This window comes from Dendrobates tinctorius, unplaced genomic scaffold (assembly GCF_039654945.1).
Source record: "Dendrobates tinctorius isolate UK_male_01 unplaced genomic scaffold, ASM3965494v1 ptg000075l, whole genome shotgun sequence".
NCBI classification, from domain to species: domain Eukaryota; kingdom Metazoa; phylum Chordata; class Amphibia; order Anura; family Dendrobatidae; genus Dendrobates; species Dendrobates tinctorius.
This window is the reverse complement of record NW_027361743.1, coordinates 24,206,285-24,232,695: the sequence shown is the minus strand read 5'-3', so window position 1 is coordinate 24,232,695 and position 26,411 is coordinate 24,206,285. Positions and strand designations below refer to the sequence as shown.

Genomic DNA, 26,411 nt, shown 5'->3' with positions numbered 1-26,411 from the left:
TCTGAACTGGTCCCTACCTGTTCCCATAAATCCTCCAGTCAGAATAGGCCCCTACCTGTTTCGATTTACCTGCCGGTATTCCTGTCCCTACCTAGTCGGTACCTGTTCTGCCAGTGTCTCAGCAGTACCCACCTGCCAGTGTCTCAGCCGTGCCCGCCTGCCAGTGTCTCAGCCGTGCCTGCCTGCCAGTGTCTCAGCTGTGCCTGTCTCTCTGCCAATCGAGCCCGTTCTTTTCCTAGCGTTCCATCCCCCAGTGGGATCAGCAGCCACAGCCAGACACCACCCTGGCACCAGTGCACCAGTGAACATCAAGATAGCTGCTTAGTCACGCCCCTTCCAGGTTAGTCTGGTTTGTGGCACAGTGGGGCCACACCCACCACACTCGCGCCAACCTGTTAGGGTGCGAGCGTAACACCCATGCCAGAAATTCTCGATCGATGTCCAGAGCTCTTCTCTAGTTCCCTGGAGATGAGATGAAGAAATGGCCCAAGTGGCTAAAAAAGAGGTAACAAAATGGAAAATGTAGCTGGTACGCGTGAGAAGCTATTTCCCTCCGACTGCACAGTTGTTAAGGAGAGGGCGGTCTACCCACCTGATTAGAAGTTCAAACAATCTACGAGATATTTCAAGTTGAGGCTCAATGTCATGAATCCAGTAAAATTCCAGATATTCCCTGGATCATTGAATACTTACAAATATTTTAGTGCCCCAAACTGGGACATTTAAGCTACAACAGCCTAGGACCGCCACCCCTGCCTAACTCCCCTTAAAATCAGCACCGTCTACTTTTGGATGGAGTTTCCGTAAAACTTTCGGTATATGAATTGGTTTGTAGGATTATTTGTGAGTATGTAGAACATTTATCTCATACGCATGTGTATTTATATATCCCAAAATTCACCTTGGCGGGTTCGTACTGGGACCAAAATAGATTAATTGGGAACATGCAGATCCCTGGTGATCTGTCTCTGAGTTTCATCGGGGATCCTGGGTAATGTACATATATTGGTCCCATGCCATGGTTTACACACTAATTCTTTTTGGCACAAGTGCCGGTGTGCTGATGTCTGCACTAGTGGAGGGCCTGCCACTTTGTATTCTGGCTCATGTACATATGTAACTAAAGGATCCATTGATGACCACCAGAGGGACCCACTGACGACCCTAGTGCAATAAGAGAAATAATCCAGTATGGAATTATTTATGCCATCTGTTGGATTATTCAGATTTCTAGATCAACAGGTGATCGATTAAAGGTATTTTTTAGTATAGACATATGGCCCAAAGATTTTGCAGTTCGCCTGTAAATTATAATGGGGATGGACTGCAATATCATACACAGTCTATCAGCAAGAGTGGTGCTGTGTTTGAGATATTTGAGCCATTTTTGTCTAATCACAAGCAGATAAAGATATGGCCTGTAGGGAAAAGTATTGATTGACTTCATTGATTACACATCTGGGTACGACTTGAATTTTTTTTCTACAGCAGCCATAAGGGCCTTTCTTTACTGTATTGTGGTATTTCCCCCACAGCTAGAGGGAGCAATTCCCAACATGGTGCATTTTTAAGCAATTCTCTAATACATTGAATAGTAGGAGGTGAACAAATGCTATAAAGAAGATATAGCAGTGAACATAAATATGTAATTTTTTCTTACCTGGTGTAAACGCCGCTGATCTCCTGAATCCGGTGCTGTTTTTGTTTTGTTCCTGTGTCTGTCCATGCCTTAGATATGGCCTGCTCTTCACTATGTGTTAATTTAACAGTTAATTTGTTAGCCAAGTGGGGGTGTTCTTAAACTTTTTCAACGCCCAGTTGACTAAAAAAAGACTGGATTCATATACAAGGAAGAAGGGAACGTATCTCAGGAATATAAAGGCACAGGAACAAAACAAAAATAGTTCTGGATTCAGAGGAACATCAACATTTCAGGTTAAAAAATAATACCGAATTATGGTGAGTGACAGGTCCGTTTTAAAAGTCATATGTGATGCCACAAGTTGGCCACATTTTGTAAATATTTTTGCATATTTCCATATTTATGACACTATTGACTAATATAGTATATTAGGCAAACATATAGTACCTGTAAAAACTCTTTGTAAGGGTTGTCCTAAAACACCCTCTAGTAAAAGTGAAAAAATCACACACATGGTTTGTCAATCTCAGATTTATGGCTGGGTGAGAGTTCATCCAAAGTGCTGCATGTGATTAAAGCCCAAAACGTGGTCAATAATGAGGATGAGGTATCCAGGAATCTCAGAAAGCACTGGATTTGGAGGGTGGAAAAAAAAATCACTACTTGAATAGAACACAGAATTTCATTATTATTAACTATTACTTGATATTACGGTATATGACTGAATATTGTGCCATAAAATTCTGAAAAAATAAACTGTAAAATCTTTAAAAATATTTAAAAGAAAAATCAAACATAAGACAACATAGGCATGGTCGGGATTACATTTATGCTAATGGTTCCGTCACTAGTGTATCAGTATATATCTAATCTATGCCAGCCTTCTAAGAAGATTGCACATGATTAGAAAAAGTTGGCTGCTTTCTTCCAAAACGAACTGAACTGCATTCTACCTGAATTTTACCAAAATCTACATTCATCAAAATGCAGATTTTTTTTTTAAATTTGCTCCTGTGCAAATTCAGCAAACTGGTGGCAGCTGGATGCCATCTTTCTGAACTTTAAAGGGCCATCAGAAGGTTAAAAAAATATAAAAAAAATGAATAAAATCCTAACACTCACCACTCTTCTTTCTGACCTCTCCGCTCCTCACCATTACCCATCTAATCCTCGCTAGATCTTCAGATCGTTGCCACTCGTGCTGAAATCCCCTGGCCTCTCTGGGCTGGGACTTCCAGCTTTGATGGGAGTCATTAGGATTTTGCCCAAGATCACAAAGTCATAGTCTGCGGAGAAACGACCTGGGCCTCATCAAAGCCAGAAGTCTTGGCCTAGCATGAGAGGTCCGGGGAATTCGGCATGGGTGGTGACGATCTGAAGATGTGGTGAGGACAAGATGGGTGGTGGTGAAAAAGTGGAGAGGGTCTCTAAATAATAATAAATCAATGGAGAATAACTTCTACAATAATTGAATTTCCCAGGAAAATCCTCTCGAACAGGTGAATTTGAATTTTGCATGATCCGCTCATCTATAGCTTTATTGAAGTAAATAGGTGCAGAGCTGCAGTACCCAAGAATGGTCCATATCCTGTGAACGGAGCCCTGTAGCTCTAGTGGCTGCTGGAGCTAGTAACAGTTGATTGGTGCAAGGGTTGGATCCCACTGATCGGATACTGATGACCCATCCTGAAGGCATCACTAAACAGAATCACCCCCAAATTTTTGCTGCACTACATTCCCTGCCTTGGCTTTTATGCAGCCTATGATAAGCTGTGATATACTATGTGATAGCTGCAAAGCATTATTTACAATCTCGCCTGATCGTGCCAGAGGTTATATGAGTCCTCTCTGGATGAATACAATCTTCTGCCTTGTATTCAATTAGCGGCGGGCATTTTTAGTAATTCGTCCAAATCGAATAACAAATTGTTCAAATTCGCCGGGTCATAAAATTTGACACAAACTCGAGTGCATCAAATTGATTTGCTCATCTCTCCTCATTTTTCTTGTGCGGAGTATTGTGGAAAAATCCTAAAGATAATGGAGATGTTCTACTTTTGCCAAACTTAGAGCCATATTAGGTCTGTGTAGCCTGGCTCTTCCACCACACGTAGCACCTACTCATGAGATTTTTCCATCAGTATTGCATCACTTCTTTCTAGCACGTCGGCTGGATCCCGCTAGTATTGATCCAGGAGCGGAGTCTTCAGGAATTAAAACAAATCCTATTTTCCTGGCAAAAAGCCAAACCTATCTCCTTTTCTGCTCATTTTCACAATTTACAGTACCTGATTAACCCCTTAGGAGACTTAACAATACTTTATGAGGTGAATGCAGAGAGCTGATGTGACATTCTAGGTCGGCCTAACTTTGGTCGGTGGCCTATCGTTGGTGGCCAGTCCTCGTGTGGCATACTGTCATATAGAGCAAAAAAATAAAAGTATACCACCATGTGGAGCAGACGCCATAGATTACGTCAAATTTGTTGGAGAATATAGCTCTGCAAACAGCGTTATTGTTTATGGCGGTCAGGTTTTCTAATTATTCCATGAGGGAAGGAAACCACACTAATGTCAAGGCTCGAGATGACCCCCAGAATTTGCATGAGACTAGGAAAGCTTGCCATCAATTATAAAGGTATTACATGGTAGTGTCTGATGGCTTCTGTGGATAAAGAACAATCACAGTGAAACGGCTGTACTAATACTCCGAGAGCAATTTCAGGAAAAGATTGTCTGCCAAGGACACCTGCTAAGGAACATATGTGAAAAAAGCCAAATGTTTATCAAGACTCCATTCTTGTAGCCGGAAAACTGGCAGGAGAAGATTGTTTCCTTAAATAACACAGTAAAGAGCGCAGATCACCTTCCAGTTCGAGCTTAGTGCTAAAATGTGTGGCCTGCGGCTCCTATCGGGGGCGTAAAGTAAGACACTATGAATGGGGACATGTGGTTATGTGCTGTGTGGGTATACATATACACACACATATATATATTACATACGCATATGAATAGATACACACGTGTGTATAGATAGATAGATAGATAATAGATAGATAGAATCCTAGAATGTTAGATTTGGAAGGGACCCCCAGGGTCATCATGTCCCACTCCCTGCTCAATGCAGGATTCACTAAACCATCTCAGGCAGATGTCTGTCCAGCCTCTGCTTGAACACTTCCATTGAAGGAGAACTCATCACCTCTGGTTGTCTGAGAAATGTTCTGCTGCTCTGAATGCACTTGGACCAATCATCAAGATCAGCTGCTGGCAGCTTCCAGTGTGGTTGCCGACCAATGACATCTCAGTTGTGCTCAATGGAAGACAAGTCTGGAGACGCTGCAGGCCTTGGTAGCACGTTTAGGTCACGCAGACTGTGCACAGTTACACGAACAACATGCGGCCTGGTGTTGTCGTATTAATAAACGGCACCTGTGGCACTTTTTAGAAGTGGCCGGACCACTAGTATAACAGTCAAATCAATGTAATGCTGAGCTGTTAGTGTACCTGGAATGAAGACTAGAGGAGTCCAGCTACCATACATTATGCCACCACACACTATAATCCCTGGTGTAGGACCATTGTGATGTCCCCTCTTAAAGGCCTCTTCAGGGTGTTGCCTATGTGGTCTCTAGACAAATCTCATGCTATTATTGCATTCAAGACAAAAGCAGGACTTATTGATGAAGAGGATAGCCCTCCATTCCGGCCTCTATTGCCATATGTATCTACACTATAATAGCCTTTGATATCGGTGGCGTGAGGTCAATGAAGAGGCCTTCAGAGGGAACGTCACACCCGTCCTCCTTCCACCACCAGCTCGTCTATGTGGTCGCTTACTGCAGGATCCTGTCCTACTGTAATGGTCACTAATCTCTCATATAATAACTTACAAATTGTTTTCTTCTTTCTTATAGCACGCCAGAGGAGAAGGACAAATGGCTGATGCTTTTCGAAAGGTGAAAAGATTCTTTTATATTTTATTCTTTCTCACGTATGTTCCAGAGGATCACTAGCCCTAATAGGATACAGTATATATGTATCGCATCAAAAACCCCATAAATGTTCTGCTCAGTTTTGATGTATTTTGTGGTCATAATTCAACACAGAGGGGCTCAGAAAATGATAGACAAGAGTTACAAACCAAATGCATTCACTGACTAGTTCTCTGTTAACTCACTCTACAGCCAGCAATGTGATGGGAAACAAAAGGTTGTAAAAGCCAAAATGTTGCAACATTTTTAATGAAACCCAATTGGTTTTAAGGGAATCTGTCAGCAGGTTTTTGCTATGTAATTTGAGAGCATCGTAAGGTAGGGGCGGCGACTTTGATTTCAGGGATGTATCACTTATTAGTTTGTGTGCTGTTGTTTCAATACAATGAATGTTTTATGAGCAGGAGATAAACTGTGCATTTCACTGCCAGACTAGCTGCCCTGTGCCTCCTGGTCCAACCACGCCCCCTCCTTTGATAAGCAGCTCACTGTCAATATACAATGAACACAGAAAGCATTGCTACCTCTATAGCAGAGAAAACTCTAATTGTATCACAACTGCCGCACTCAGTAAGCTAAGTGATACATCGCTGGAATCAGGATGTCTGCCCCTACATTATGCTGCTCTTAGATAAGGTAGCAAAAACCTGGTGACAGATTCCCTTTAAATTATTTTTAGCTCTGAATACCGCGTTTCATGCCAGATTCACACTTGCAGAGTGTGCGCTCCGCAGAATGTTTACACCTGAATTGTAAAAAAACTGCATCCAGCATATCCATAGACTAAAATGTGCAACACATAGTAGAAAAAGATGATCTTTTGACTAGGCTTTGTCAGATTTACCCATATTTTGCAGTACAAAAAAACTATGATTGACTACACTTTTTTGGTCCTAAAAAAAAAACTATGATAGACTTGTATTGTCCATTCTCCTCAATGAAAAACATATTAAAGCCCAGCCTCAATTTAGTAAAAGCTTTAGCTTTTCTTTAATTTTTCTAGTACAGGTAAGAAATTGAAAGACAAGATGTGATGGGTTGCTAAGAGGTCCAACAAAGAGCAAAGGGGCAGGAAGTGTTGACATAGGGACATTAAATTCATTGACCCTGAAGTCTTATTAAAAATCTGATGTTGTTCTTAAAATGTTTTTTTTTTCTTTTTTTTTTGCCATTTGATTTTTTTTTTCGCTGGGAATCGGGGGTCCGGGCCCCACTAATGTCGTGTAAGAGCCCCCATTCTTGGAGAATTGATTTGCTAGACTTATGCCGATGTACCAATATGGTGCAGCGTATAATAATAACCATCCGTTCCCTGTGTGCTGGGGATAAATCAGGCCTGCATGGCTCCCTGTCAGACAGATGACGGATGCTTTTCTTGTGATGCGGGGATCCTGCTTGGACGGGCAGACGTTGTTAGATTCCTGTGGTCTTTTTGGTATAACTTTCAGTCTGGGGAATTTGTGGTGTTGGAGTTGAAAAACTGAAGTCCACATTTTTATTGTCGTGTCAAAACTAAAAAAAGGATCAGTTTCGTCTTTTCCTTACAAATCAAAATTGAAATAGCAAAATAAGCACTTTTGTTTTTTTTTTATTGTATTTATGTTTTTTTTCGTTTCTTTCTATTTCTAGAACGGGCAGCGGAAATATCTATTGTTTTATTTAAGCTATGCACAAAAATAGACAAAAAAAAATCACTTAAAACACTCCCAGGAATTTCTAAAAATTAAGTTCTTTGAGCTGACAATGACATCTATTTATTGCCCCATTAAATAAAAAAAATGCTAAGAATGGTGTAAAATAGAAAAGCAAACAGTTCTCACTTTACTGGTGCCAGGGATGCCAATTCTGCCGCTTCCTGGATCTCCAGACTGTCTTGATGGGCTTGTGACCACTGCAGCCAATCACTGGCAGCAGTGACTGACACATCCCCTAAACAGCCAGCTGCAGTGTTCATGTGTCTGTCCAGTCGGGCCAGGAAGTTCATGTGATAACTGCAGCTATCAGAATTATAATTTGTCCCAAAAAAACAAGTTCAAAAGAAAAATGTGGTAGTTGGGAGAAATTTGAATTAATGTTTATTTGTTCTTTAAAGAAAATCTGTCACATTATAAATCTGTAAATTTTTTTGCCTGGTATTAATGCCGCTGTTCTCCTGAATCCGGCGTTGTTTTTCTTTTGTTCCTGTGTCTCTCCGTTCCTGAGATATGGCTCTCTAATCCCTGTAGGTAAATCTAGTCTTTTTAACTAAGTGGGTGTGGTCTTCAGAAAGACTCTGATAGGTAAAGGGGTGAGGACCACACCCACCTGGCATAAAAGACTGGCATTATATGGATTTATGCACACGGTAGAGGGGGCCATATCTCTGGAATGGAGAGTCACAGAAACAAAAGAAAAACAGCTCCAGATTCAGGAGATCAGCGGCATTTACACCAAGTAAAAAAAATACATATTAATGATAGTGAGAGGTCCTCTTTAAAATACAGCTGCACATTTTTTTTTTCAACTGGGCGTGGAAAATTGTTTAAGGACATCCCACTTGGCTAACAAGGTTAGATTAACACCTAAGGAGGAGATGGCCATATCTCTGGAATGGAGAGGCACAGGAACAAAAGAAAAGTAGCGCCAGATTCAGGAGAACAGACACATATACACCAAGTAAAAAAAAACATATTAATAATAGTGACAAGTCCTCTTTAAAATATAGCCACACATTTTGAGAAATAAAAATGTTTTGTGGAGGGGAGGGGGGCATTGCCGTAATGATAATTTTTTTACTTTTACCCAGATCCTATCAAGGGTCATTTATAATAATAATATGTGGCATATTGGGGTTCGGCCCCCTCAGGGAACAAGGCCCTGGTACAGGTGCTCCCACTACCGCATCCGTAGCTGTGCCCCTGAATTTAGGAGCATGTGTTGCAGATAGACAATTATTCAATGTAGGATGTTGAATGAGTGCAAATAGCTGGAATTTGAGAAATCTGTTATGATGCTTGGCCCATTAAGGAGGAATAGATAAAGCTTCTGAGCCCTCTTAAATGGAATCTGTCAGCAGGTTTTTTGATATGTAATCTGAGAGTAGGGGCAGAAACCCTGATTTCAGGGATGTGTCACTTACTAGGCTGCTTGGTACAGTTTTGATAAAATCCCTGTTTTCTCTACTGTAGATTTAGCAGTTCTCTGAATAGCCCCGCCCACACTCTTGCGATTGACTTTCGGAGTACACTGTAGTGGGGGTGGGCTTACACAGAAAAGGAGGACTACATGACAGGGGACAAACAGTCCTGTTGTGGTAATCTCCTGCTGATAAAACACTGATTTTATTGAATCTACAACAAGCCCAGTGAGTGACACATCGCTGGACCCAGATTCTCGGACCCTACATTGTTCTGCTCTCGGATTACATAGCAAAAACCTGCTGTCAGATTCCCTTTTAACGACAACATCCTAGACAATTTTGGACTTTTTAGCTTAATATTATACTTTATACTTTTAGATACATCAAAGAAGAAAAAGAAAGTGACCACCCTAAAGTAATCCCTCTGAAGATCATTACAAAAGATATTGGGAACTGTGCCTATGTAAGTGTTTTGCTGACCACATTACATTGCGCTAAGTTATTCTGACATGTGTAACCCTGGTTAGGATAATATTTCTCAGGATCATGTCTCACTGCAGGCGTTTTCTCAGGACATTATGTGTTTTTTTGTGTTTCTCTAGGGTGTAATGAGAAATATTGGATTTTTTTACATTTTTCATTACACGGTATGTGTGAGGTTAAATGTGAATATAATAAGAAAAAATTAAATCTAACTAAAAGGGTTTAAATTAAACGTATTATTATTTATTTATAAAGCACCATTGGTTACATGGTGCTGTACATGAGAAGCGGTTACATACAGATTACAGATATCACTTACAGTAAACAAACTAACAATCACAGACTGATACAGAGGGGAGAGAGGACCCTGCCCTTGCGGACTTACATTCTACAGGATGGTGGGGAAGGAGACAGTAGGTTGGTGGGTTGCAGCAGTTCCGGTGTTGGTGAGGCGGTAGCTCCAGTAGTGGTGAGGAGGCAGCGGGGTCATTGCAGGCTACATGACAAAGTTATGGATTGTATGAAGCCAAGCTGAACAATCTTGTAATATTTCCATGTCTGTACTACCAGGTAGTGAACTACAAAAGCTGATGCGGAAGAACCATGAATAAGGTACTGGTCTGTACAGCCAGGGAGTGCACTAGAGAAGAAGCTGAGCAAGCAAAAGCTGCTGCTAATCACCCAGCTCAGGAGTAATGTACTTAAGATGGCAGAATTGTTTCTAACTTTATCTGCACCAATAAATTACTACCTAAAAAGATGAAACAGAATATTAGACTGCTGTAAAAAGATAAATAGATAATAGATAGATATGGGATAGATAGATACAGTGGGGAAAACGGACTTTCAAATCCCTCCAAAGGTTTTCTATCGGGTTGAGATATGATGTCAATTACAGGCCTATTTCATCTTTTTAAGTGGGAGAACTTGGACAATTGGTGGCTGACTAAATACTTTTTTTCACAACTGTAGATACAGTTAGGTCCATATATATTTGGACAGAGACAACATTTTTCTAATTTTGGTTCTAGACATTACCACAATGAATTTTAAACAAAACAATTCAGATGCAGTTGAAGTTCAGACTTTCAGCTTTCATTTGAGGGTATCCACATTAGAATTGGATGAAGGGTTTAGGAGTTTCAGCTCTTTAACATGTGCCACCCTGTTTTTAAAGGGACCAAAAGTAATTGGACAATTGACTCCAAGGCTATTTCATGGACAGGTGTGGGCAATCCCTTCGTTATGTCATTCTCAATTAAGCAGATAAAAGGCCTGGAGTTGATTTGAGGTGTGGTGCTTGCATTTGGAAGGTTTTGCTGTGAAGGAAACATACGGTCAAAGGAGCTCTCCATGCAGGTGAAACAAGCCATACTTAAGCTGCAAAACCATAAAAAACCCATCCAAGAAATTGCTACAACATTAGGAGTGGCAAAATCTACAGTTTGGTACATCCTGAGAAAGAAAGCACCGGTGAACTCATCAATGCAAAAAGACCTGGGCGCCCACGGAAGACAACAGTGGTGGATGATCGCAGAATAGTCTCCATGGTGAAGAGAAACCCCTCACAACAGCCAACCAAGTGACCAACACTCTCCAGGAGGTAGGCGTATCAACATCCAAATCTACCATAAAGAGAAGACTGCATGAAAGTAAATACAGAGGGTTCACTGCTCGGTGCACTTGGTTGGCTGATGTGAAGGGGTTGTCATTCTTAATTGAGAATGACATAACGAAGGGATTGCCCACACCTGTCCATGAAATAGCCTTGGAGTCAATTGTCCAATTACTTTTGGTCCCTTTAAAAACAGGGTGGCACATATTAAGGAGCTGAAACTCCTAAACCCTTCATCCAATGTTAATGTGGATACCCTCAAATGAAAGCTGAAAGTCTGAACTTCAACTGCATCTGAATTGTTTTGTCTAAAATTCATTGTGGTAATGTCTAGAACCAAAATTAGAAAAATGTTGTCTCTGTCCAAATATATATGGACCTAACTGTAGATAGGAGATAGATAGATAGATAGATAGATAGATAGATAGATAGATAGATAGATAGATAGATGTGGGATAGGATTGTGGTTGAGGTGTATTTTTTCTGCAATGAGTCATTTTTCGCTGTGACTTTACCTCCTCTGCCCTCGTCTCCCTGTGTTTGGGCTGAATGGTTCCTTGATAATGGGTTATTATGGCCCATTATGATGTCTCCTTGTATCAGCTTTTGACACAATACAGTTTCATGCAGTTTGTTGTTTTCTTGCATTTCTTGAATTCCGTGTTTCGGTAGCATGTAATAATCCATGTCTCCCAATTGATGTCCGGAGCTGGAATTTTCTTTGCATTATTCATTGTACGTTATATGCTTGACTTGCACTGAATTCCTAAAATTGTAAGTAACCACATCTACACAGATTACGGTGATCCCGGAGTTACTAGTGATTTATAGCACCGGGTCATGTACAGTCCGTCTACAATCATCTATGAAAATTATTACACACAACACATTTGATGTGCACAATCCAGATAGCACACATATTCCTGATCTTATGAGGAATCACGGGGCCATATATACGCCACCTTTCATATTTTGTGCCTTGGATGCTGTACTTGGTGTTGGCCAACTCAATTATTTCAATACATCAAATATTCTACCAAAGAGTCCCTCACTCTTACAGCTCTCATGAAGGCAATATCATAGATGGGTTCCTCCTGTTTGCCTGTTGGCATTGGCCAAATTGAAGGTCCAGTTTGTCAGAACAGCTCATTTTCTTCGATGTATTTCATCCATTTAACTGAGCACCGTGTAATATTGCTTAGGTGGTTTACCATGAACTTCACATTTTGCACCTGTAATTTCAGAAGAGGCTTTGAAAACCTTTTTCAATCATGTGAAGCCATGAATTCATGGACCAAGTTGGACCTACAGTGATGATGTGATGGTGGCCAAGTCATTGGCCTCACCCGTAGATACCACTTGATCTTCCAACTTGGACAGAAGGGCAATCAAACCATGGGGGCTCCTTTACGTGACTACTAATGGGTTCCTACAGAGAAGGGACCCAGGCCCGGTTGGTCCTGTCCTCTTTACTGATGGGTGCTAGGAACTTACCTAAGACATTCTCCAACCATTGCATTGTTGGAAACAAGAGGGTAGATAACAAACCCAAGGGTTGAGGAAAGAGCTTGGATGAAGAAACACAAGTCCCTTCTGTCCCAAGCGACAAAACCTTTTTTTTAACTTTGTCATTTGGCTTCCTCTCTTCTCTGAGGACTATGTCCTGCAGACCCCTCATGTCTGGCTGAATCCACAGATGCGCAGCCATATCTTCTCCCTTGGTGTGGAGGCCGCGGTACACATGCGTGAGATTTACTTTTCCCTTACGGAATTAGCGTTTTCTGTCTTCTTCACAGATACTTATCTATATTTAGCTGTTGGGTGAGGACCTTCGGTGATAATTATCCCACATTACATGATAGTTCACAGACAGTTTATGTTACAGTTAATCTTCATTACTTCACCCGCAGTCCGTGTCTTTAAAAGCCTTATAAAAATAGTTGATCTCGGCTCAGCGGTGACTCTTACGTAAGACTGCCCAGCAAACCATTTTAGCAACCCATTTATTTTATCCAAGGCTATATTACATGACAAAAGGTAATTCTTAATTGATTCTGACAGTTTGTATAATTGCAGCATATAGAACTCTCTCTATATTTATCTTTAGGTTGTTTTATATTGTTGCTTGTCTTTGTGCCATAAAATGATGTCTTGTAAAATAGTAGGCCTCTTGCATGATTCCTTGTCCGGTTCTGACAGGGAGTGCCCTAGAGAGGAAGCCGAGCGAAACAATCTTGCATTATTTTCTTGTCTGTACTGCCGGCTTTGTGCCCTAGAGAGGAAGCCAAACAATATAATCTTGCATTATTTTCATGTCTGTACTGCCAAGTTGTGCCCCAGAGATGAAACCGAGCGAAACTATTTTTCATTATCTTCTTGTATGTACTGCCAGGTTGTGGCCTAGAGCTGAAGCCGAGCAAAACAATTTTGCATTATTTACTTGTTCATGCTGCCAACTTGTGGCCTAGAAATGAAGCTGAGAGAAACAATTTAGTATTATTTTCTTGCATATACTGCGAGGTTGTGGCCTAGAGATGAAGCCAAGCGAAACAATTCCGCATTATTTTCTTGTCTGTACTTCCAGGTAGTGCCATAGAGAGGAAGTTGAGTGACACAATTTTTCATTATCTTCTTGTCTGTGCTGTGAGGTTGTGGCCTAGAGATGAAGACGAGTGAAACAATTTTGTATTATTTATTTGTTCATACTGCTAACTTGTGCCCTAGAAATGAAGCTGAGAGAAACAATTCAGCATTATTATTTCCTTGCATCGACTGCAAAGTTGTGACCTAGAGATTAAGCCGAGCGAAACAATTTTGCATTATTTACTTGTTAATACTACAGTGCCAACAATTTTGCATTATTTACTGTGACCTAGAGATGAAGCCGAGCGAAACAATTTTGCATTATTTACTTGTTTGTCCATACTGCCAACTTGTACCCTAGAGATGAAGCTCATCGAAACAATTTTGCATTATTTAATTGTCTGTACTGCTAAGTTGTGCCCCAGAGATGAAACTGAGCAAAACTATTTTTCATTACCTTCCTGTATGTACTGCCAGGTTGTGGCCTAGAGATGAAGCCAAGCGACACAATTTTGCATTATTTGCTTGTTAATACTGCAGTGCCAACTTGTGCCCTAGAAATCGATCTGAGAGAAACAATTTTGCATTATTTTCTGGTCTGTACTGCCAGCTGCATTTGTGTGTGCACGCTCATCGGTGATGTGGTAAGCGCCCACTGACAGCTATGTATTACTGAAGGCTAATTGTCACTATGTCAGAGTGAATTTCCTGACCAGGACCTTATTCTAGATCAGCAAAAAAGAAAAAAAAATAATGGAATAAAATTTGTTTTCGTCTTGGTGCCAAATTTCTAAGCAGTGACCTGGTCCTGACTCGGTCACACGTCAGACCTCAGGGGATGTGCTAGGGGGGAGAATGCATTTCTAGGGCACACGTCATGCTTTATCATCTCCCCAAGAGATTTGCTCCAATCGGACATGGTCATTTATCTTCTGCGCAGTTCTCCTCAAGCTGAATGCTCTGCTGATGGGGGAGAATCATAGAATCATAGAATCGTAGAGTTGGAAGGGACCTCCTGGGCCATCTGGTCCAACCCCCTGCTCAAAGCAGGATTCGCTAAATCATCCCAGTCAGATGTCTGTCCAGCCTCTGTTTGAAGACTTCCATTGAAGGAGAACTCACCACTTCTCGTGGCAGCCTGTTCCACTCATTGATCACTCTAACTGTCAAAAAGTTTTTTCTAATATCTAATCTGTGTCTCTTCCCATTCAGTTTCATCCCATTGCTTCTAGTCTTTCCTTGTGCAAATGAGAATAAAGTTGATCCTTCTACAATGTGACAGCCCTTTAGATATTTGTAGACAGCTATTAAGTCTCCTCTCAGTCTTCTCTTTTGCAAACTAAACATTCCCAAATCCTGCAACCTTTCCTCATAAGACAGGGTTTGCAGACCGGTCACCATTCTGGTCGCTCTTTTCTGAACTTGCTCCAGTTTGTTGATGTCTTTTTTAAAATGTGGTGCCCAAAACTGGACACAATATTCCAGATGAGGTCTGACCAAAGAGGAGTAGAGGGAAATAATGACTTCACGTGATCTAGACTGTATGCTTCTGTTAATACATCCTAGAATTGCATTTGCCTTTTTTGCTGCTGCATCACACTGTTGACTCATATTCAGTCTGTGATCTATTAGTATACCCAAGTCTTTTTCACATGTGCTGTCACTTAGCCCTATTCCTCCCATTCTATATATGCTTTTTTCATTTTTATTGCCCAGATGTAGTACTTTGCATTTCTCCCTGTTAAAAACCATTCTGTTAGTTGCTGCCCACTTCTCCAGTTTATTTAAATCTTTTTGAATCCTCTCTCTCTCTTCTCTAGTATTAGCTATCCCTCCTAGCTTTGTGTCATCAGCAAATTTAATCAGTTTACCCTCAATTCCTTCATCTAAATCGTTGATAAAGATGTTGAACAATACAGGGCCCAGGACAGAGCCCTGTGGTACCCCACTTGAGACATTCTTCCAACTGGATGTGCAGCCATTTACGACCACTCTTTGGGTCCGATCACTAAGCCAGTTATGAATCCACCGAACAGTTGCCTTGTCCATTCCATACTTAGTCATTTTTTCAATAAGGATTGTATGAGAGACTTTGTCAAATGCTTTGCTGAAGTCAAGATATACTATATCTACAGCATTTCCTTGATCCACCCAATCAGTGATACCGTCATAGAAGGAAATTAAGTTAGTCTGACATGACTTATTAGTTAGAAACCCATGCTGACTCTGTTTAATCACTTCATTCTTATCCAGGTATTGACATACATGTTGTTTAATAATTTGTTCAAAGATCTTTCCTGGTATAGAAGTCAGACTCACCGGCCTATAGTTGCCTGGGTCCACCTTCTTCCCCTTTTTGAAGATAGGAACAACATTTGCTCTTCTCCAGTCTTCTGGCACTTCTCCTGTTCTCCAAGAATTTTCAAAGATTATGGAGAGGGGTTCAAAAATTTCTTCTGCTATCTCCTTCAGTACTCTGGGGTGTAATTCATCTGGACCTGGAGACTTGAATTCATTTAGGTTAGCTAAGTGTTTCCTCACTATCTTTCTGTTTATAGATATCCTGGATTCTTCTATTCCCTTAATAGGACAGTGAATAACAGTTGATGTTGCATTTCCTTTCTGAGAGAAAACAGATGCAAAATAGGAATTTAAAAGTTCAGCCTTCTCAACATCCTGTCTTACCATTTCATCATTTTCATCCTGTAAAAATCCTATAGCATCTTTGACTTTTCTTTTACTTTTGACATATCCCCAAAATCCTTTATTATTGCTTTTGACATCTCTTGCAAGCCTCAGTTCATTTTCAGCTTTAGCTAATCTGATTTGTGCCCTGCAGGTTCTGCAGACAGCATTATATTCTTCTTTAGATATGCCTCCCTCTTTCCATTTTATAAACATTTTTTTCTTCCTTTTTAGCATGTGCTTAAGTTCTGTGTTCATCCATCCTGGTTTCCTTAAATGCTTCCTATTCTTCCCTCTTTTCGGAATTGTTAACAACTGTGCTTTGAGAATTTCATTTTTCAAGATTTCCCATCCTTCCTGGACATTTTTGTCTTTAAGGATATCCAGCCATTGGATCCCTCCAATTCTCTTTCTGAATCCCTTAAAATCTGCCTTTCTGAAATCTAACCTTGACGTCTGAGTCTTCACAGGTCTTCCACCTCTAGTAATCCAAAATTCTAAAATAGCATGGTCGCTACCTCCTAGGGTCCCAGCCACTTTTACCTCCTCAACCATTTCCTCCCTGTTTATAAGGATTAGATCCAAGGTAGCAGTTCCCCTTGTTTTCTCCCTTACCTTTTGGAAGATAAAGTTGTCAGCAAGAGAGGATAAGAATTTCCTTGACCTGTTAGTTTTGCCTGAGAGAGATTCCCAACAAATGTCTGGATAGTTGAAATCTCCCATGACAACTATGTCATATTTTTTGGAGAACTTGGCCATCTGATGCATAAAGAGTTCATCTATATCTTCGGCTTGCACAGGCGGCCTGTAGTAAATGCCTACAATGGTGTCCTTTCCATTGGTCTGTCCTTGTATTCTTACCCAAACAGTTTCCACAGAACTCCCAGTCTCTGAAGCTTCAATCTCTGTGCAGATATACGCGTTTCGAACATACAATGCGACACCCCCTCCTCGTTTATCAAGTCTGTTTCTTGCAAATAAGTTGTATCCTTCTAGTCTTGTATTCCAATCATGTGTATTGTCCCACCAAGTTTCAGTGATTCCAATTACATCATATTTCTGTTCCTGTGTTAGTAGTTCCAATTCTCCTTGTTTGTTGCCCATGCTTTGTGCATTAGTATAGAAACATTTTAGTTTGTGATTGGTTTCTCTTTCTCCAATATTTTTAGTAATTAGATTCTTTCGTCTTTGTTCTTCCTTTCCACTTCTAATAGCAGAGTTCTCAATAGCATTTGTCAGGTGTATGGCTTTTTCTGGTCTTTTGCTTCCCTTCCCATGTTGTTCTAGTTTAAAGCTCTCCTTACAAGTGTAGCAAGGCGACTTCCAAATACATGCTTTCCAGTCTTCGTAAGGTGCACCCCATCTCTAGCAAGTAGTCCATCGTATAAGTAGTTCACTCCGTGATCCAGAAATCCAAATCGTTGCTGAGGGCACCATCGACGTAGCCAGTTGAACTTTTGCAATGTTTCACTCTGTAGTTATTAAAGCTGTAGCCCTGGAGCAGCCAATGTGGGCACTAAACAGCATTCCCGACGGTGGGGTGTGCGAAGAGTAGAAATTCCTCATGAGGGCATATGATGGCAGAATATTATCATGTGATTATTTAGTGCCAACCTTTTCAATTACATGTTACTGACTTTGTTACGAGTGGGAGAACATCACATTTAAAGAGGTTGTCCACTACTTTAACAATGATGGCCTGTCCTTAGGGTGGGCCGTCAATGTCTGATCGGTGGGGATGTGACACTGGGCATCCAACCCATCAGTGTCGGCGGAGGCCCAGTTCCGTCAATTCTATAGGGGACAGAGGTGCAGCACCCAGCCATGACCACTATACAGTAGATTGTGCTGTGCAACTCCGTAACTGAGCAGTTCCTGTCGCCACTGACACCAAGAACAGCTGATCGGTTGATGCCTGGTGTCGCACCCCTTCCGATCAGACATTGATGACCTATCCTAAGGAAAAGCCATCAATGTAAAATTAGTGGATCACCTCTTTAACTTTCAGAAGCACACACAAACATATGGAATTAACAAAGTTGGCGTGCTGACAATTCAGGCATTAGGGCAATGCCCAAAGAGCCAAGGCCAGAAGTGCAACTTGACCGCTCAGTTACAAAACTTCTTTCTCAGCACTACAATTTTGGTGGCCTTTACTTACAATAAGTCATCAATGTCAGATCAGTAGGGTTCCTATCTCTAGCACCCTCACTGTAGTGTTCCTATTTCTGGCACCCTCACAGTCGGGTTCCAATTTCTGGCACCCTCATCACAGTGGGGGGTTCCTATTTCTGGTACCCTCACAGTCAGGTTCCTACTTCTTGCACCCTCACAGTAGGGTTTGTATTTCTGGCACCCTCACAGTCTGGTTCCTATTTCTGGCACCCTCACAGTCGGGTTCCTACTTCTTGCACCCTCACAGTCGGGTTCCTACTTCTTGCACCCTCACAGTAGGGTTCCTATTTCTGGCACCCTCACAGTCTGGTTCCTATTTCTGGCACCCTCACAGTCTGGTTCCTATTTCTGGCACCCTCACAGTCTGGTTCCTATTTCTGGCACCCTCACAGTCTGGTTCCTATTTCTGGCACCCTCACAGTCGGGTTCCTATTTCTGGCACCCTCACAGTCTGGTTCCTATTTCTGGCACCCTCACAGTCTGGTTCCTATTTCTGGCACCCTCACAGTCTGGTTCCTATTTCTGGCACCCTCACAGTCTGGTTCCTATTTCTGGCACCCTCACAGTCTGGTTCCTATTTCTGGCACCCTCACAGTCGGGTTCCTACTTCTTGCACCCTCACAGTCTGGTTCCTATTTCTGGCACCCTCACAGTCTGGTTCCTATTTCTGGCACCCTCACAGTCTGGTTCCTATTTCTGGCACCCTCACAGTCGGGTTCCTACTTCTTGCACCCTCACAGTAGGGTTCCTATTTCTGGCACCCTCACAGTCTGGTTCCTATTTCTGGCACCCTCACAGTCTGGTTCCTATTTCTGGCACCCTCACAGTCTGGTTCCTATTTCTGGCACCCTCACAGTCGGGTTCCTATTTCTGGCTCTCTCACAATAGGGTTCCTAATTTTGGCACCCTCACAGTAGGGTTCCTATATTTTGCACCCTCACCTATCAGCACACTGAAGGGGCAGTACTGCAGCATCGCTCAATGATTTCCAGGTGCAGCACAATCATTTTTTGTTGTGACTGTGTCTGGTAAGGCTGCCAAGTACAATTTACTTGTATGGGACTGACCTGCAACACCAGTAACAGCCACTATCAAAAGTACGGTGCGGTGCTTTGTACATACTATGCGCACAGCTACTTTGATCGACTGATCAACCTTACTGCTAGGAATCAGACTCCCATTACTCTGGCATTGATAGCAGATCTATCATAATCTGGTGTAGACTCAGAAAAAGACAAAATGTTAGCAAAAATGAGAGAACCCAAACTGTAAAGTTTGGGGTTCGTACTGGACCCCTAGTGACAAGTGCTGAACTCCGAACACAGACTTCTCCTGGAAATCCGTTTGAGAGAGAGAGATATTCCAGCTCCAAAGTTCGGGTCCCAGTTGATTTCTATGGTGTTCGTGTTGAGGTTCAAGATTGGGTACAGTTCTGGTACCCGAACCAAACTTTGGACTAAAGTTCGGTCGAACCCGAGGAACCCAAACTTCCACGGGTCCACTCATCCCTAAATGTTAGTATTATTAGATGCTCAAGAAGTGGAGAACAAGTGGCAAGGAAATGTACTCCCCAAGGGCCCAGATCACTTTCAGTCTGAGACGTTTCATCATGTTACACTACTTGGATTGACACCAAAGATTTCAGAGATGGTTACAGTTCTATGCCCTGAGCCACCATGGGACCCCATAAGTATGCAATAAAAGAAGTTACTATTGCTTCATCTCACTGGCCCCATTGGCAGTCCTAAATTACTTACCTTTCATGTGTGGTTTATGATACTGGTGTCTTCTGATGTGGTAGAGGAGTTTTGTTTCATCCACACCCCCATGACTCCTTCCTACCGGTCAGATATTTTCTGCTATGCTTTCATCTGCTTTAAGTTTCCCATTGCTGACAGATTCATGATGGATACGCTCTTAAGAGATCCATACGAAATTGTAATGGATCCTATCACATCTCTTTAATTTTTTTTATAGTCAAAAACTCTCACTGTGACCAATGAAGATACCGTGACCGATGTCATTAAAATGGCTTTGCAGCAATTCAATGTGGAGGTAAGTGTCCAACTAATGTCTGCCAATGTATGTTTATAGCTATACATTTCATCACATCTATGTCCAGGAGTTACGGAGTTTAGTAATAGACCTAAATCCCGAGTCTAACTATAACATATCCATGCCGATCTCTACCAAGTTTCAATTGTAGAGTAACTTTTCTTTTTTATAATCTTTCAGGTATTGTAAAGTTATGAATTTTTGTATTAGACTTCATTACCTTATTTTGCTTCCTTCTCACTCAAATTCAATGCTGCAAAGCTGTTTCAATGCTGCTCCTTTAGAAGTTACTTTCAACTGCTGCTCAACAAGAATCTGTTCACTTGCATTCGAAGAGTTAGCGTATAGGACTTTCCCTGTGTGACCTCTCTGATCGCCACTCTAGTAATGATATGGTAAAATTTACTAACACAGACTGTTTGATTATAGTGTAGTGATCCTTGATGAGCAGCAAGTGAAAGCAGCTACTAAAGGAGCATGAACTGGATATTGAAACAGCACTGAGGCATACTATTCAGAAGAGAAGTTAGCAAAATCCTTTATGGAAATACGTTACAAAATGTAAGTACTTTTCAATACCTGGAGGATAATTAAATAAAAAAAAAGTTTAGAAGTTACTAAACTTTTTTTTCTTTTTTTATTATTATTATTATTATTATTATTATTATTATTATTATTATTATTATTATTTTGGCCAGTATAGAAAGGTATGAAACTTTGCAACTCACTGTATTAGGGGAATTCTCTTCATTTTTTTTTTTTTAAATTGCATGTAAGTGCCTTGCAAACCCTGGCTTTTCTCCAGTCTCCTTTATGTGCACTGATATCAAAGTGTGTTCTAAGTGTTCTGCTTGGGGCGCAGTCAGACAACCTTATACTCCCGCGAGGATCGCATTGCAATCCTCAGACTGGCCGTCAGCACACCCGACAAAACATTTCTCAGTTCAGGAGAGCCGATAGCCAGTCAGAGGATTCTGATGAGATCCTCGCTTGAGTAATGCGGCCGTCTGACTGCGCTCTTATGAGAATAATCTCCTGCAACAGCTCATCCCCATAGGTAGAGCAGATGCAGACGAGAATTTTCAATCGAGTGTGATCCAACAAAACATCAGATCATGGTCGGACCGATGTTAGTCTATGGGGCATGCATTTCTAATTTTTTTCTTCGACAGAGGTCAATCGTTGCGTGCTCGAGTTTAATCCAATATTTGGATCGCATTTGGCCATGCAAATCAATGAATCAGTGAAAAATCAGACTGCACTCAGATGACATCTGACATCTGCGCACTGCAGAAATGGAGAATTTTTTTTCCTCCATCTTCTCCCCAGAGAGAATTGGATTGCACTATGCTCCCGCTCTGATCAAACTCCCCAAGATCTGAACCGGCCCATCGCTGCCATCATCTGTACTCAAAATGAGTATGTTCTGATATCGATGGAGCTAAAAGCAGGTAAACAGTCTGGGGAGCAGTAGAGGTTTGGAAGATACTTACAAGCCATTCCAACAGGAATGAGGACAAATCTCCTAATTAAGTGTTTTGCAAAGTGTCATAACTTTCTGAGCTGTACAAAAAAAACAAATTTAGTTACTCTTTAACTATAAGCTGTCAATTCTGGTAATGATGTAAATTAAAAAAAAAATGTGTGACTTTGTAATACCTAGAGGATAATTAAATAAATAAGTGTATTATCTCTTTAAATCAGCCGTCTTCTCTGTTGGAAACAGTGGTCAGCAGGCTTCATTCATTTTCTGTTCCATCTGGTGTTGCCTGTTATAGGTATACTGGCTGTTAGGCCTTGGTCACACCAGCATAGATTCTCCCATCCAAGAGAATCCGGTTGATTATGACAATCACGCTCTGAGCAGAGTTTGATCAGAGTGTGATCATAGTGTTATCCGATTTTCTCGGATGAGGAGAAGACGGAGAAGTAAATGTTTCCATCTCCTCCATTGCGTCAGTGTGCGGAAATTGGACTGCACACAGATGTCATCCGAGTGCAGCCCAATGATTTTCCATAAACTAATATTAGATCAATTTCGGTCATGCTGCAATTTTTTTGCCCTGGACAGTCTCTGTCTGAGGAAATAATCGGACATGCGCACCGCTCCATTCACACACTAACATTGGTCTAATGTTTTGTTGGATCGCACTCTGACAAAAAATACAGCTGTCTGCACGAACCCTTACGGTAAATCTCATCACTGATGTTGGACATGTATAAGGCAGAAACGTTGTCACAGCCGCTTGTCACATATTCTATTTAATTCTACTTAATTTAATTTAGAATTGCGGACAACCTACTAGAATAAAATATATGGTCACACATTTCATTTATGACCACATCTGTGATGCTTCAGTTTGGGCTCATGCACACATTCAGTATTTGGTCAGTTTTTTACCCCAGTATTTGTAAGCTATAACCAGGAGTGGGTGACAAATGCAGAAGGGGTGCAAATGTTTCTATTAGACTTTTTTCCTCTGACCGTTCCACTTTTGGTTTTGGCTTACAAATACTGGGGTAAAAAAACTCACCAAATACTCAGTGTGTGCATGAGCCCTTAGTCTGAGCATCGGCTTCCTCCTGGGGACACGTCAGTAAGCGCGTACTGTTCATCGTTCTCACTCTTCTTCTCTCTCATTAGAATTATATCAATTCTAGGCGGCCCATCATATACTTCTCATCGGAAGGGTTTGTGCAGATGACCGTATTTTCGGTTTGTGTGATCTGACACATCAGATCCCAATACATGCAGCCGCACACTCCGAGTGCCGGGTGTTGAGGTGCGAGACTCGTGCAAGTTTCTCGCATTGCAGTTGCAAGTGTGACCCCGGCCTATGCCTGAGTTTGATACGATATTCGTATCGCACTCCGCCATGCAATTCAATGAGTACGTGGACACCATCAGACTGCACTCGGATGACATCTCAGTGCAGTCCAATTTTCACGGACTGACACAATGGAGAAGATGGAGAATTTTTTTTCTCCATCTTCTCACCTGTGAGAATCGAATCCCACTCTGATGGAACTCTGATAAGAGTCTGATCAGGGTGTCATTTACGTAATCGACCCGATTCTCTCGGATGAGTCTACGGCCGTCTGCCCTTAGCGATCAGCTCAGATCCCATATTAGCACTTAATATAATAGAATATTATCCTCTGGCCGATGATAAATGATTTCATCCCTCTGAGTTAGTTTTTCGGAGCCCTGGATTCCGGCCTCTCTGATGTCAGCAGCTGATGATGGCTTCTTCACCATTCCACGTGTTGTAATCCGGCCTGAGGACAGTGACCGCAGCCCGGCTCATCCTGTGTTGTGTTCTCTCTGCAGGGCTCAGAAACAGATTACCAGCTGTGGGTCACCTCGGGGAAAGATGATGCACCTTATCCTCTTATTGGTATGCCGAAGGAATGTCAACTACTGTTTTAGTTTAAGCCTTTAAATAGAGACAGCCAGAAAATCGACAGCGCGGGGATAGCACCAGAACGCATTAATGGCAGCTCTCTGCAATCATTACGGGCCATTGTTAGGATCCATTGATTTAATCGATCCCGTCCTTTGAAATGCCCCTTTAAGGACGTCAACGGCCACCGACCAACTATTCTCGGCCTGTAACACTTTCATAAAGGTGGAAGAAGCTATTGATTTTAGTTTTTCCCACAGAGATGGACACAGCGGGTACGGATTTTATTTATTAACTCTCAGGTGAAAATTCGACAAGTTTGTTAAAGTGGTACCCTAATTAGAGACAATCCCTTCAGCTATGCTCACACAGAGGCGAAGTTCACACTGGGTATTTTTGGTACGTTTTTTTTTCTGCAGGAAAGCCTGATCTCTTGGTTTTTCTTACACTTTTTGTACGTTTTTTGCGGCGGTTTTGGCACGCTAGATTTGCCTCTTGTGCATGCTGATAAAGTTTATTATTGAAAAAAAATCCTATTCCAAAGAATGAGGTTTTGGCACAAAAAACACTGAATAAAAATTATACCTGCGTTTTTAGCACGTTTTTTTTCAGCGTTTTTTCATCACCCATTCATGTCAATGGGTGAAAAACGCAGAAAAAAAAGACTGAAACAAGTGGCTCGCTCTATGTCCAAAAAAACATATAAATCACAAAATACTGATGACAAAATAACCATGTGTGCATGAGACTTCTGAACTCTTATAGACATAGCTGGTACTGTAAAACGCAGCTGAAATATAGCATAAAAAAGCATAAAAGAAACGCATCAAAAACGCCCAGTGTGAACTTAGCCATAGTCTGTAATTCTGGCGTTTCAAGCACAAAGCACTTTAGGCAACTCATTCTTTGAGAAGCTTTTAGAAGAGTTACCGTATTCTTTTCCTGAAGCTTTTTTGAAAAGTTTTTTTGCTGCCTATTGACCGGACAGTGTGTAGTTTGGAGATGTTTCTGTTAGGATCCTCTTCGAATACCGTATTTTTCGGACTATAAGACGTACCACACCATAAGATGCACCAAATATTCAGAAAGAAAATAGGGAAAAAAATTAATGTGTCAAATGGGGGTCCGTCCTACAGTTCGAATTCAGCTTACTGGGGGGATCAGCAGCACTGGTGGAGCGGGGTCACAGGAGATGTTCGGTGGTGCGGCGATATGACTCCCATCCCAGGCTGGTGCGGCAGGTTCGGCAGTGGTGCTCGGAGCTCCACCGGCATCTTGTGAAAGCCCGGAGGCCCTGCACATCCATTGCTGCGAGGCTGTGGCCTCCGGGAAACTGGCTGCCGGGGACAGCACATGCTCAGATCTCGAGATGATTGCCAAGATCTCAATCTGAGCATGTGCCGTCCCCAGTGGCCATTTTCCCAGAGGCCGCCACATCGCAGCAGATTGAGATCTCGGCAAAATTTTGGGGGAAAAAAGTGTGTCTTATAGTCCAAAAAATATGGTAAGTGACATACATTTTCTTTTCATCCCTTTTTTTTTACCTCTTCAAGAAGAAAAAAATCTTAAAAAAAAAAACTTGTTTTATGACCAGCAAGGTGGATTTGGCATAGAAATAAATGAGAATAGTTTTCCAAGTGTTGTCGAAGCATTTTTTTTTCAGGAGGATCTGCTGCCAAAAAAAAATTCAGTGTGAACATAGTCTTACAGAAAGGTCCAACTCCCTGCACCCCGGAAAACCAGCGAGTATCGAAAGGCCGTCCTTGTCAATACATGAATGGCTCAAATGGGGGCAGAGCTGCTCCATTTGGATTTACAGAGGGACGTCCCAAGTGACGGGCCGCCTCTAATAGGGCATATGGATAGGTGATGTCTTCATAAGAGCACCCATTTATGGAATACGCCTTTTAATACATTTCTCGGAGATCACTTTAACTGCCTTCATCAGTTCTGGTAAATGTGGAGCAGTAAGGGTTTTTTCTTATCCTATATTCTATTTAGCTGTTTCTTAATTGTATCAATTCATATTTTACTATAAAAGGGGTTGACCAATATTTTTAATGCAGATGACCTCTCTGTAGGATAGGTTATCAATAGCAGATCGATATGTGTTGTGAGCTCATCTGTTCATTCACCTTTTGTGTCCGAGGATCTCCCTCTTCTGGTGAAGGAAGGTAGTGAGGGTGATTTGGATGAAAGAAACCAAACACCTGATTTGGTGGATTGTGACTGGGTAACGGGAACTTCAGACTGGATATAAGGCAGCCGACACCCTTCTGAGTGGCTGGTGATTTCTCTGCTGCATTCTTGGAGACCAGTCTGATTCCTGCTTCCCAAAGATAAGTTTTTGCTCTGCTATTGAACTTATTAGTTTTGGTTTTGTTTACCTTGTTTTGGAGTTCAGCCATCCCCGGCTGGGGGTGTGCTGGATTCTTATTCCTTGATCAGTGTTCTCTTTTGCTCTGCTTTCAGAATATTCTGAGTGCTGATATAGGGTTTGAAGTCTAGTGACTTCAGGGTCCTTTTTGCTTATCAGTTGAGTTGGTAATATTTTTAGCAGGGTTTTCTCGGATTGCAGACAGCAGCTTTTCTGTCCTGTCCTTTTTAGTTAGCTTGGACCCCATCGTTTGCTCATCCTATCTTTCTATCTGTGTTAG

General features: G+C 41.6%; 1 protein-coding gene across 2 annotated transcripts in view; it reads left to right on the top strand.

Moving 5' to 3' along the window:
* ARHGAP20 (Rho GTPase activating protein 20) overlaps window positions 1-26,411 on the top strand; it is a 158,378-nt gene that overhangs the window by 91,153 nt on the left and 40,814 nt on the right. For both annotated transcript variants that reach the window (XM_073583103.1, XM_073583104.1), the window contains exons 5-8: window positions 5,559-5,600; window positions 9,133-9,217; window positions 20,273-20,350; window positions 23,682-23,748. In XM_073583103.1, coding sequence (XP_073439204.1) covers window positions 5,559-5,600; window positions 9,133-9,217; window positions 20,273-20,350; window positions 23,682-23,748 — 272 coding nt within the window. The remainder of the gene's footprint in view (window positions 1-5,558; window positions 5,601-9,132; window positions 9,218-20,272; window positions 20,351-23,681; window positions 23,749-26,411) is intronic.